Consider the following 13,408-nt stretch of genomic DNA (forward strand, 5'->3'; position numbering starts at 1 on the left):
CACGTATAATGTCCAAGTACAACATGGTATAGTTAAGGAAAAGCACAGGGACAATAAGTGAATAATAGCACATGCTATAATCGACAACACCCCCACCCACCCATTTTTTCGTTGTGCTAAAGTGCACCACAGTTTTAAATAATTTGTCGATCCACCCCATACAGAGCCCACGACAGACGCAGTGAAACCACAAGCCGTGCCTGTGCATCCCCAATTCCTCTCCCAGCAGCTGTTTAAACTATAAGGACAAGGCACTGGGAACATTCCTCCCCCTTCTAAACTCTTTAAGCAGCTTTCCCACTCACTAGCATTCATGCAGCATTACTTAAATCAGCACATTTACCTTTTATTTTGTCAGCAGGTTAATTGTTGCATTTCCAAAATCCAGAAAAAAACAGTATGAGAGCGAGCGAGTTAGGTTCAGGTATTTGGCAGTTGATACTTCTATCATTTAATTCCCATTCCCAATGTAAATACTTGGGTCTTATTTATAAGAATATGAAACCTATGGTCCTTCTCTTCCTTCTTTGATTCTCTACGGATCCACTCGACAAACAGTATATATTCTTAGGCATTTCCAAACAGATTTTAGTCTCCTCCATGCATCGGACAATTGTCTTCTTTGAGCCTGCGCTATAATTGCTTTTTTACGTTTTTTTGCAACGTTTTATTACTTTTTGTACACTGCATATACGTGGCTGTTTATACATATATGACCTGAATTTTAAAATAATCTCACAGTGTACTTTATTAAATGATTTCACTGACACGCATATCTTTGTAGATTCCTGTAAACTATTTTTTAAAGGCTTTTTGAAAAGTGGAAAATAACTCTTCCCCCTCCCATCTTCCCTCTCCCCTCAACATCCCCTCTTTCCTCTCTTCTCACTCTCTCCCCTTTATCCCCTCTCCTCTCTCTATCCCCTCCCTCTACACCCTCACACTCTTCCCTCATTCCTCACCTCTACCCTCTATCCTCACTCGCATTTTCTCCCACTCCCCTCACTCTCTCTCTCAACTCTCTATACTCACTCTCTCCCCTTTCTGACACTCTCCTCTCTCTACTCTCCTCTGTGTATCCTCTCCCCCTCTCTCATCACTACCCCCTCTCTCTCCTCACTCTCCCCCTTTCTCCCCTCCCTCTACCCTCTCCTCACTCTCCCCTGTCCTCACTCTCCCCTCTCCTCACTATCTATTTGAATAACCAGCGCTAAGTCCTTTAAAACGAACGCACATTTGTCAGACCATTCCTAGCAGCCATTTCCTAAAATTATTTGAAAAAAGTCACACTATTCCAAGAGCTACTTTTGCGACCTTCCTCCGAGTTAATTAATACGTCCTGTAGTGGATGATACCTTCTTTTTTACAATCAAGATCAAATACAAAACATGTGCACTGCTGGCATTTCATGCCGCTGAGGTCTCACCCTCACTCAGCATCACACCCTCACTCAGCATCACACCCTCACCCTCACACACCCTCATTCACCCTCACCCTCACACACTCACTCACACACACACCCACTCACCCTCACCCTCACACCCCCTCACCCTCACACTCCTCACCCCCCTCACCCTCACACCCCTCACCCTCACACCCCTCACCCTCACACCACTCAGTGCTACAACACATATTGTGTTACAATAGGTGTCACATTTGCGAAAGATAAAACTATTGGCATTGTAAATAACAAAGCTATTAATTTCGCTATTTTAAAAACAAGCACATACATAAAAAATGTGTCCTTTACATTACCAATAGCTCAAACTTTCCTAATGCGAGACCTTTTTCATTGCTGTGCTTCTCTCCCCTGCTGCACTCTCCTGCTCTCTAGAGATGTGGCCTAACGACCAGAGCTGCCATCTAAGTCACGTAAATACAAAACATGTTGCATTCCAAATGCTATAGGTGTCACATTCGCGAAAGTTATAACTATTGGCATTGTAAATGACAAATCTATCAATTTAGCTATTTTTAAAACCAACAAATAAATAAAATATTTGTCATTTACAAGACCATTAGCTCCAACTTTTCTAATGTGAGACCTATTGCATTTCCAATGCTTGTTTTGTATACTTTAGTGTGTCACTTTTAGAAAGTTGGCATTTTCCTGTCCTAAACAGTTGGTTCCTGGTGCCTGTATCCTGGGTCACATAACTAGCTGTAGCTGGAAGCTGACTTTGTGTATTGCTCCAAAGATAATTAGACAAAGGGGGAATAGGCGTTGGCTGGATGAGTCATCTCTATCTTGATAGGGGGCGGAGCTGCCATCTACTACACTTGCACCTCACAAAGCTTCTGCCTGAGCACATTCACAAAGGGTTTGACACTAGTTTTATATGCGCCCTGACAAGCTTGGGCCAGAGCAGGAAGGCAGGAAATTCCAAACACCTCTGAGGGGCGGGGGGACCTTCAGGACCTTCTTCTACTTCAAAGCTGGCACCAATCATTTATTAATATTAGACCCTCATACCCAGCTCTTTAGTACACCTGTGGATACTACGGAAGAAGGACTACTGTGCTGCTTTGCTGTCGGAAAGGCTGCTATCCTGCTATCCTGCTGCCCTGCTACTCCACTGCAAGGCTGCCCTACTTGCTGAGAAGGAACCCTTCATCCCAGGCTGAAGTGACTCCAAGGGTTACCTGACTAACCTTCTGTTCTGATCTACTGGGTCATAATATGCTCCAGAAGCCTCACTTCATCTGTCCAGCTGACCTGCAACTGGACCTGCCTGAACCCTTCTAGCCTATGCTAGGGTGATATCCTGATCCCCAAGAGGTGCCCCTAAGGCCCTGAACCCTTAGTGTGGCATCAGTTGAACTCTGTCACCAAGAAAAGGAGAACGGCTGACGGCAAAGCGGAGCTCCCGTGTGCAAAGAGAGAGCCCTGCGGTGTCAGCAGCGCGAAGAGGGGAGACAGAGTCTGCAAGCAGCAGCCCTGTGTGTGGGGCCGCCGCCTGACTGTCGTTGAGGTTCACAGTGGCAGCCCCGTTGTCTTGAGTGGCAGGAAAGCCTCCCCAGACCAGCCCGGTGAGTGGGGGACTGCAGGGGGCACACTGGGGAGCCCAGTGTATGGGGTGCCTCAGGCACTATGAGTGCCAGTACAAAGTTAAGTTTTGGGCCACATCGGTTTATAGGGCCCCCGCGGGGTCCAGAGGGCACCGAGATGCCCGTGCTTGTCTTGGTGAACTGAGCGGGCCTGATAGAGAGCGGGCCGCTCCAACGTGGCCACATCATTTTACAAAGTCTCCGTGGAGGCTTGGGGGCATTTCTCGTCACTCGGTGGGGTTAGTGCCAGTCCAGAGCACCGTGCTAGGGCCCCTGTATTTGTTCACAGCTGCACCGCCGTAGCGGGCAGCTGCAACCTGGGCACAATCTGTTTTACAAAGTCCCTGAGTGGTACAGGGAGGCACAGTGGTGCCAGGCCCCTTTACTTTCTTCCCAGCTGCACCGCAACAGCGCGGGCAGCTGCAACGTTTTGGGCAGATTGGCATAAAAGTCCCTGAGTGGGACAAGAGAGGGCACAGTGGTGCCAGTGCCATTATTTGATTTCCATCTGTACAGCACTTAGTGACAGCTGCATCGTTTAGGTTTGCGCAATTGTGCTCTTTGAGACTCAGCTGCATTGGCAGCCGCCCTGACATTGTGGACATAGGGAATTTGAGCCCCCCAAGAAGGCCAGTTGGCCAGGGTGACTGTGAGATTAATAGGGCGCCAGGCCCTAATGTGATTTATGTGGTGCTCAGGAAATGTGATTTATGTCCTGTAATTTATGCACCGTGATTTATACATAATGTGCTTATGTGTGAGGTTATTGTCTAATGCGTTTAGACCTATGAGGTTACTGCATAATGCGTTCATGCTTATGAGGTTGGCGCAGAATGTATTTCACGCCTAATGTGATGCTGCTTGTATAATATGATTTATGTTGCAGGAGATGATGCAGAGTACAGTATTTTGCCAGTAATTACTGGTTGTGTTCTATATTTACTATTAGTTCTACATTTACTATTTGTGCTTGTGACGGTTCTGACAGTGGCCCAATTGGCCCTGTCAGGTGTAAATAATCCCCGGTAAATATTGCCTAGTGCCAGGTGGCACAGTGTATATGGTGTGATTACTATTCTAATGTGTTTATGATAATACAAAGGCTATTTTTATATATAACCTTGTGTGGAGTTCCTTTTGTGGTGTGCCTAGTGTGTTGCTGCTGAGTGAGTGTGTTGCACAAACGCTTTACACATTGCCTCTGGGATAAGCCTGACTGCTTGTGCCAAGATACCAAGGGGGTGAGCTGGGGTTATCTTTGGCGTGTAACTCCCTTGCCCTGACTAGAATGGTGGTCTCTGCCTGGCTTTGGCACAAGCCTTAGCCAACTAGAGATCCCATTTCTAACAAATTTCCAAAAGCCAGACTACATGCACCCTGTGTTCATTTTCACCAGCATCGTAATCTGGTGTGGTCTGTAGCAATACACTTTCACAACCTCCTTTTACTGAAGCATCAGAAGACTCTAGTAATCTGCTGCTATTGCGGTCCTGGAAATAAGTGAAATATGGTGGAGCATTAATTTGTAGCTGTGAAGAAAGGCATTTTTACTTTTCTTTAGCATCTATAGTTCTTAAGTAAGAATGTAATTTATTATATAGTATTGAATGCCTTAATGATTTCAGTTTCTAACATAATCGAATGTTATTCAACGGGCCCTTTTATTAAGTGCATTGTGTGTGTGTGTTTTCTTTAATTAGGACAATGGTTGCTGCCGTAGGAGAACAAAAGGATATGCTAAGTTCCTGTAAGAATCAGTGTCCAAAAGAGGTACATTTTTATTAATTTAAATGGGACTGTATTATTAGTCATGCTTACTTCAATTACCATCTATGATACAATAGATCCCAAATAACAGAAAACATCAATAACTAACTCAACTTGTAAGAATGTGTTTTAAGTTGGAATGTTCCTCGTTGACTATAATGCCGAAAACATTTTGCTAAAACTATGTAGCTATATTGTTGGTAGCTGCAATGACAAAACAAAAGTACAAGAAGCAGATACATTGCTTGATTTTCACGTATTTATTAAGGTTTGTGCTGCATATCTAGGAGTACAGGGGCAACAGCAAATAAAAGTCTTACCAGGTACTGGAAGGGCCTCATTTTAAAGGCAGAGATAATCACATGCATATCTTCCACACGTTCATCATTTAAATATTAGAATTTAATGTACAAGAACTATTAGTCACCATATCTCCAGATGTAATGCTCTGTGTATGATAAACTAATCTTCATTAATTTTATTGGGATCTTCCTTAAACCGTTTTATGGGACTGCACACTTTAACGGGCAAGTACACTCCAGGTGCCTAACCAAGTATTCTGTTTGTACTCATGACTCTTTGGTGCTAGTTTATGTGAACAGTCAAGGATTTCTACTAAGGTGTTTATAGGTTTAATACGCTGATAGAACGTGGCCCAATATTCTCCTTTTGGGATCTCCATTGGTATTGAGGAGCACTGAATAGTTCTGCCCACATGCGGGATCCCGGAGCACGTTTTCCAAGAATATATGTAATTCATCCTCACCTTTTATCTGAAAAGGCTACTTTACCTCTGGTAGAATGTGCCCTTGGTTTGCCAGAAAATTGCTTTTTGGTAGCATAATAGAGTGTAAGAAATTATTAATCTGGACAGTGGGTGTTTGGAAGTGGCCAGTCCTGTGTGCAAGGGACTATAATTCACAAATAGTTGTTTGAATATCATTATATTTTGTTATGTTGGGATAAAACATAATAACTCTCCTGCCATCTAATGTATGGAGAGATCTCTCTATGGAGGAAGTGGGATTTTGAAAGAACTTTGTTAATGTAACTATCTGATTCACATGGAAGTCCAAAATCACCATGGGGAGACATTGTGGATGAGTCCTCATGGTCTCTTTGTTGTTATGCAACACTGTATAAAGCTAATGAGAACATAATGCCTGTATCTCCCGGACCTGCGTGCAGATGTTATAACCAAATGCAAAGCAGCTTCCCAAGAATGATGCTGCAAGAAAGCTTGGTGAATAGGTTTAAATGTGAACCCAAGATAAAATTCAGTTCCCACGGAGGGAAGGGTATTTGTACCTGGGGAAAGACATTTTAAGACCCATAAAAGTGTTCCTGCAAAAAGAGGGTTGTAAAGAACTTTTTCTGTAAGCAGTAATGTCTAGATTGAGTTTAAGAGCCATTGCTGCTGCTTTTACAATGATGGCCCTCCCTCTATTTTTATACCTGGGTCAAACGCTCCCCTTGCAAACACCAAAGGGCATTCTAGTGGACATTCAGCACAGATTGAACAGCTTCATATTGGGGACAGCGGGAGAGAAAGCACAGCTCCCAAAACGTATGATGTATGCACCAACAAATGAGGGGGAACTGCACTGAGTTTCCCATGTCACAAATTATTTCCATGCTGCCCAGATGAGGAACATGATTGAATGGTGGAGGGCAGCAGGGGAAAAAAGCTTGCTGTTTGGTAGACCAGATAAATGCCGGAGAACATTTTTGGAAGATACCCTGCATGCCCAAGAGGTACCTCTCTTGGGTCTTATATTCCTCCACTGTCACGAGGGCTGTGTCATCCTCTTAGGATTCAGATATGTCTAGAAAAGGGATGTCATCTCTCCTCTCTCCCTTTACTAGTTATCCAAAAATTTTTCCCAGGTATGAATGTAGCCCAATATTTGATACAAAAGACTATCAATTGTAAGAGAATGGGAGATTTCTTAAACGCTCTAGGCCTCAAATCATTTGAACCTAGGTCAAGCTAGACTATGGCCTCCCCGAGTCTGAAACATTCTGTTTTCAAGTGAGACATTGAGTGACAAGTAGAACGGTGAAATCAATTGGCTTCTAAGCATCTGATCAGATTTGAAACAATTGCTTTTCCTCATATCTGATGATAAACGCCTGATATCTGAAATCTACAAGCCTCTTAACTGTAATACCACTCAAACAGCCGGTCAAATGAGATGGGAGTCTGAACTAGTGCGGACAGTTACGGCTACGGAATGTGGAGAGATTTTCTTCAGACTTTGATTAAATACGTTTAGCGCAGGAGTGAGGGAGACACGAAAATTGCGATGCACTGGTATTATATCCCCATTTGGGATGCTAGCCGAAGGGACTTCTGCTGGAGAAACTGTGGCAACTCCGAGTCACTTCCTCATGTTTTGCAGCATTGTCTCAGAGATGTAGGAAACATATCCTAGATGATGTCGACCAGATCTTTGAGGTCAATCTAATTAGACTCCCAGCGTATATAATTCTTCGGGTGATGGAGCATCTCTCCTACCCATTAACGTCTCAAAACGGTCGCGGATCACTCTACTGTTGAGTGCTGCTAAAAATAAGATTTTAGGTCTGCGGAATAAAAAGGAAACACCTAGCCTTAGATCATTGGCATGGAAAAAATATCAATGGGGCTGGCTGGTCAGGCAAAAGGGACCGGTTTTATTAGGTATGGACATCATGATTATCATGGATATCTGTGCAGGCCCGCCCACAAGGGCCAGATTTAGATCAGGGCACAGGCTAATTTAATTACTGATTATTCAATGCATTAATAGAAATTCGTTGGGGTTCCCATCTGAAAATGATGCCGAATGAAGTAGGTGGGTCATCTTGTTGAGAGGACGGTAGGGATTGCTATGGTTGTTTATTTTGCCTCGTTTATTAGGGACCCATCATGACTTCTTCATAATGGTTGTAGGCGGTGGAATTTACTATGACCTGCAACGTTGCTGTGTTTAACCTCAATACTAGGCCCCGCCGGCCTTGAGATGTAGGATGGTGTATATATTTTTACAAACTCGATAAATACAGTGAATGCTTAATTCCAAACCCTAAATTTGTTGAAACAACCAGAAGCAAATTATCAAGTTGAGATCACTGTAAGAAGTCTTACACGTTGGTTCACTTGTTAATTGTTTAAATTGTGTGTCATTTGAGTAATGCTGATGTTATAACAGAGAATGTGGGTTAGTAACCTTTGTTCCCTTTCAGTTGCCTTGTGGTCATCGATGTAAAGAAATTTGCCATCCAGGGGATTGTTCTGGAAACTGTAACCAAAAGGTGAAACTACGTTGTCCCTGTAAGAGAATTAAGAAGGTTAGTTGTAACGTAAATCACGTTGTAACATTGTTCATGTGATAAATATGTCTGTAAAGCCATTGTTTTTATTGGTAGATTTTTTTTAAATGATGCATGTGTTTCTCTCCTTGATACTCCAACATATTTTAGTAGTTAAATATGGTAGTTCTTTTAGGAATTGACAAGATGTTTGATTTGTAACCGCTTCTCAGAGAAATTTGGCCATGCTGTATCACGATTTCGTTCAAATTAAGTCTCCTAGCCGCTGGTGCAGCTGTAATCGAATCATGTAACCTCAGCTATTTTTTAAACTGGAAGGCAGAGTTTCAGTCAGTATTAAAGACAGAGATCCCAGCGTGAATGTTGTAAGAGAAACCAAAATCTGCTTCATCTTCTCTCCTCATGGCTGTGAATCAGATAGGAGTAAGCGTTGCATTGAATGACTCTAGACAGGCCCATCGTTGCTTAGCTGGACCCTGCACTTCCCATGCCTTCATTACAAAGGTGTTAAATATGGCACCCCATAGCAGCTCATTCTAATGCCTCTTTTAGACTTTAGGGCACCGTGGGTGTTGACTGTGTGGGGGTAGCTTTCAGATGCAGGTCCAGTAACATCTAAAAAGATAGCTGGAAGTTGACTGTCTCTGATTGTTTAAAGAGTGATATATGCCTGCTAAGATGGCTGTTAATTACAAGATCTTAGACAAACTAAGTGATACAATCTGAGCACAGTCTCTGAAACAGGACCCTGTCACATACGTTATTGGGATCGTACTATTTAACAATCAGAGATAAATATATTGAACCTGAGGATCACAACAAAGTCAACTTCTATCAGTAGCATTTCCCCAAAGGCAAGAGCTTGGGGCATGAAGTCCTGCTCCATTCTTTTGCATAATTACCCTTGTCACAGTGTATTTGAAATGCCTTCCCAGTTATATTTATAGTTCCATTGTTACCTTTGTTATGTTTGTAGGCATTGGCACCAATGACATTTCAAGATATAGCTCGCTTCAATAACAAAAGCGATTTCTTTGGCGATCTGAAACGCATCCATCTTCAGCCTCCGTCAGTCCCTACAAACTCTTGCTTTGGGTCAATGAATAATGGAAAATAGAATTATGTGCTGCATAGTTGGTGCATTGGATTGGAATGAATTTTGAATTCATTGCATATGAGTGGTCTACACGTCAATGCAGGGGCGTAGCTTGGTCAGTAAAACTGGGGAAAGGGGAACTTCAGATTTTCCGACAACCAGGCTAGCATACAATGTTTAAATACAATATACAACAAGCAGAGTACATGAGAGGGGCCTAAGGGGCAGTGGAAAGGGACTGGAATGGGAATTAGTAGGAGTACTAAGAGAGAAAACAAAATATTTTGAAAAATAAAAAATTTTGAGGACTTTTAAAACAGAGTAGGGGAGAGTGTGTGTGTTTTTACTGTGTGTATGTAAAAATTACCAGTGAAATCAGATTGCCATTTCACAATACCGACTGAAAGCAACTGTACCTAACTATTTTGCAGAAAATACATGTTCGGGGCATTTGAGCTGCAGATTGTACACAGTGTACAACTCTGCAGCTCTACATGCCAAGAACAGATGCATACTGGTAAGTACCATTTTCCTTATTAGGGGGGAGCGTAACACCTCCCCCAGTCCCCTCTACCCCGAAGTTACGCCCCTGCGTCAATAACGAATTGCATATCCTGAACAAAGCTGGGAGCTCAGATACTGCATCACCATCCCCAAATATAGAATGCAACGGTTTAGGCCGCTTGTACATGTTACCTTGGTTTAGATCGTAGCTTTCCAAATACCATTGTTTCCATGTTAGTGTGCCCTAAATCCTCTGCAGCCCAATCCGTACTGAGGTACTAAAGAACTGACATTTTCTTAAGCTCCGCAATGGGAAACAACTCTCAAACTAATTTAATCACTTTATACTTTGATTAGGAGTCTAATAAATTATTGAAGGCAATTTAAGCAAAGTAGCAGTTCAGAAAAGGATGCTAGCGATCTAGATCATTTGCCTCAGAATGATTTTAAAAGAACAGATCCCTTTCTCATCAGAAAACAATGTCTCTTTTGTTGCCCCGTGAAAGAGAGTGTCAGCTACTTTTGATTTGAAAGATACTAGTAATGTAGATGTAGATGTGTAAATTTTGGCTAAAGTGATTGCTATCTTTTACAGTTTCTGCCATTTAGATGGTTATGCAGAAACCCATCTGGCAAAAGCATGCAACGATTCCTACAGTCTTCTGCTCAGTTGTGTGCCTGTTGGACATGATCAGAACTATTTTACGGATCACTCTTGCCACAAGGCAGCTAGCTGGTGTAGACCTAAGAACACAGCATTCCTCTTTAATAAATAGGACCAGTGTTGGGTCAGTCCTGATGGGTACGGGGATGTTGTTCCAGATCCTTAATGCAAGATGGAGGTAGCCTTTTGGCCTACTTTTTAAAATGTATCTTTGCCTTCTTTCTCATGGTGCTCAGGCACAATGACTCTGTAAATGAAGCACTGGTTTTGTAGATGGTATGGGCTAGTAAGTGGAACTAATGGAGTTCTGTTAGAATGGCTGTGGTGTGGGTATACTTCTTGAATCCCTAGATGAAGTGTGGTGCTGCCTGTAGTACAAGAGCTTGAATAGTTGTTTTTGGGAGGGACAACTTTGTTTTCTTGTCAATGTGTTCTTTGAGAGTGAGGTTGGTGTTGAGGTTGAATCCAGGTTGCTAAAGCAAAACGTTCACTCACTCTACTCTGTACTGGCCTGATGGAGTTGATATTAGATTTCAGCAATAGACATGGAATAGGCGAGGTTGGCCATTGACCAGCATATCCTGGATAGTGTGACAAAGGTGTACAGCCTCCCTTCCAAATGCTATTCCCCACTGGAGCATAGAATATTTTCGAGAACGTTCTGTAGGAGTAATCACGTTTTTCAAAACAGGTCTTGAAGGAAGTGTGGCTGGCAGAGGTTAGTATTCAACACGGGTTTTGATCTTTAAAAATAAAATTGAAAAATTGTCCATTTTAGCTCATTGGGTACTTAGCATTTATTTGAAGACAGAATAATTCAAGAAGATGTATTACATGGATTTTATTGTCTTCTGGGTGTCCTGGTTCACATCACCATTCTTCCAGCTCACAAGCATTTTTACACTCTGCCTAGTGGATTTTAGAATCAAATCAACACCCCTCCTAACTTCAGGACCTCCTATATTCAGTATAGTATAGCAGTAAAAATTAATGTTTGAGAAGTGTGGTTACACCAGTTCAAGGTGTCATATGTATCTTACTTTTGCAGTTTGACTGCACGTTTAGGCAACATAAGCTTCAAAACTATGGGGACTGAGCCCACTCATACCATCAGAACATGTTGACTTAATTCCTGGCTAGCTCACAGTCTGCCATCTGGAACCCCAAACTGAGAGGGCACCGGATGGTGTCTGCAACCTCAGATCATGACAACCCTACTTCCCCCAAAGCTCTGATCACCTCCCTATTAACACCTAGCAAGCCCCCTGCACACTGTGATTCATACCGCCCTCTGTCTCTGCTAAATTGCGACACTAAAATTTTGGCAAAAGTTCTCGCTAAGCGCCTTAACCTCCTGATGGAGCGTCTGGTTCTACCAGGTCAGGCCGTATTTGTTCCAAATCGGGCAATATCGCACAATTTTTGCACGCTACATGCGGTGCTGCAAGACATAGACCGTAACTGTGAGGCGGCTGCTATATTCCTAGACGCCACAAAGGCGTTCGATTCGCTCGAATGGGCTGACCTATTAGGCCTCTGGAACGTATGTGAATGCCCTTCAGTTTTTTGGACTGGGTATGGTTACTATACTGCCAGCCAACGGCGGTGGTGTTACTGAGTGGGTTCAGATCTACCCCTTTCAGCATTAACAGAGGCACACATTTGGAATGCCCGTTGTCCCCCGTCCTTTTTGCTCTGGCCATCGAGCCCTTGGCAGCAAAGCTTAGACAGCACCATAATCACTGTGCGCTGATTTATCCCGCCCGCCAGCAACTCATCTCGCTCTACGCGGATGATATGACGCTCTATGTCAAGAAGCACCAAGAGAATCTCAATCCCATCCTGCACGAAATCACGAAGTTCGGAGTCATTACTGGAATACAAATTAACTGGAGCAAATCTGCGATGTTCCCCCTGACGGAAAAAACGCAACCACACCAACTGGACTTCCCCTTGGTCTGGGAAACAGAAGAGTTGAAATACCTAAGTATCCGAATAACTAGGCAAAAGGACATCCAGATCAGAGCCAATTACGGGACAGCCCTGGATAAAATCACTGATACCATCACCAAATGGCTACAAGTCAAGTCAAGTCAAAGAATTTGTATAGCGCACTACATACCCAGAGGGTTTCAAGGCGCTTAGGAAGGGGGGGGATTACTTGTCGAATATCCAAGTTTTAAGTTGCTTTCTGAATGCTAGGTGGTTCTGGGTAAGGCGAAGGTAGGCGGGGAGTGAGTTCCATGTTCTAGCAGCCAGGTATGAAAAGGATCTGCCTCCCATGGTGGTCTTGTTGATGCGAGGTACAGTGGCGAGGGCTTGGTTGGAAGAACGTAGATGGCGGGAGGGGGTGTAGAAGGACAGTCGTGAGTTGAGGCATTCTGGACCGATGTCGTAGAGTGATTTGTGTGCGTGGGTAAGCAGTCTGAAAGTGATTCTCTTATTGACGGGAAGCCAGTGGAGGTCTTTAAGGTGGCCAGAGATGTGTTCGTTGCGTGGGATGTCTAATATGAGTCTGGCTGAGGCGTTTTGGATTCGTTGGAGTTTCTTCTGGAGTTTTGCGGTAGTACCTGCGTAGAGGGTGTTTCCATAGTCCAGTCGGCTCGTGACCAGAGCGTGGGTGACTGTTTTCCTTGTGTCGGAGGGGATCCAGCGAAATGTTTTTTTGAGCATGCGAAGAATGTTGAATGGCAGGGCGCATTTCTGTCATCAAGATGGTGTTACTGCCCAAACTATTATATTTATTCACCAATATTCCATATAGCCTGGGGAGACACTTTTTTAGCGCACTCAGAACCCAGTTGACGCAGCTGATTTGGGAGGGAAAGCAAGCGAGGATCAGTCTCTCTACTTTAGTGCTGCTGTATCATCTCAGGGGCTTAGAGGTCCCCAATTTTGAGCGGTACTAGGACTGCGCACCAGGTCACTTCGCCGCTTACTGGTTCCATCCGCCACCCTATATGGCACACCTGGCAGTGGAGGACGGATACATGGGCCCCGTGACAACAACTGGA

General features: G+C 43.6%; 1 protein-coding gene across 1 annotated transcript in view; it reads left to right on the forward strand.

Moving 5' to 3' along the window:
• The window catches only part of NFXL1 (nuclear transcription factor, X-box binding like 1), a 680,877-nt gene that overhangs the window by 548,619 nt on the left and 118,850 nt on the right, over window positions 1-13,408 (forward strand). Inside the window, exons 19-20 of the mRNA XM_086962681.1 lie at window positions 4,749-4,818; window positions 8,044-8,148. Coding sequence (XP_086818807.1) covers window positions 4,749-4,818; window positions 8,044-8,148 — 175 coding nt within the window. The remainder of the gene's footprint in view (window positions 1-4,748; window positions 4,819-8,043; window positions 8,149-13,408) is intronic.

The sequence above is a fragment of the Lissotriton vulgaris genome, chromosome 3_1 (genome assembly GCF_964263255.1).
Source record: "Lissotriton vulgaris chromosome 3_1, aLisVul1.2, whole genome shotgun sequence".
Classification (NCBI taxonomy): domain Eukaryota; kingdom Metazoa; phylum Chordata; class Amphibia; order Caudata; family Salamandridae; genus Lissotriton; species Lissotriton vulgaris.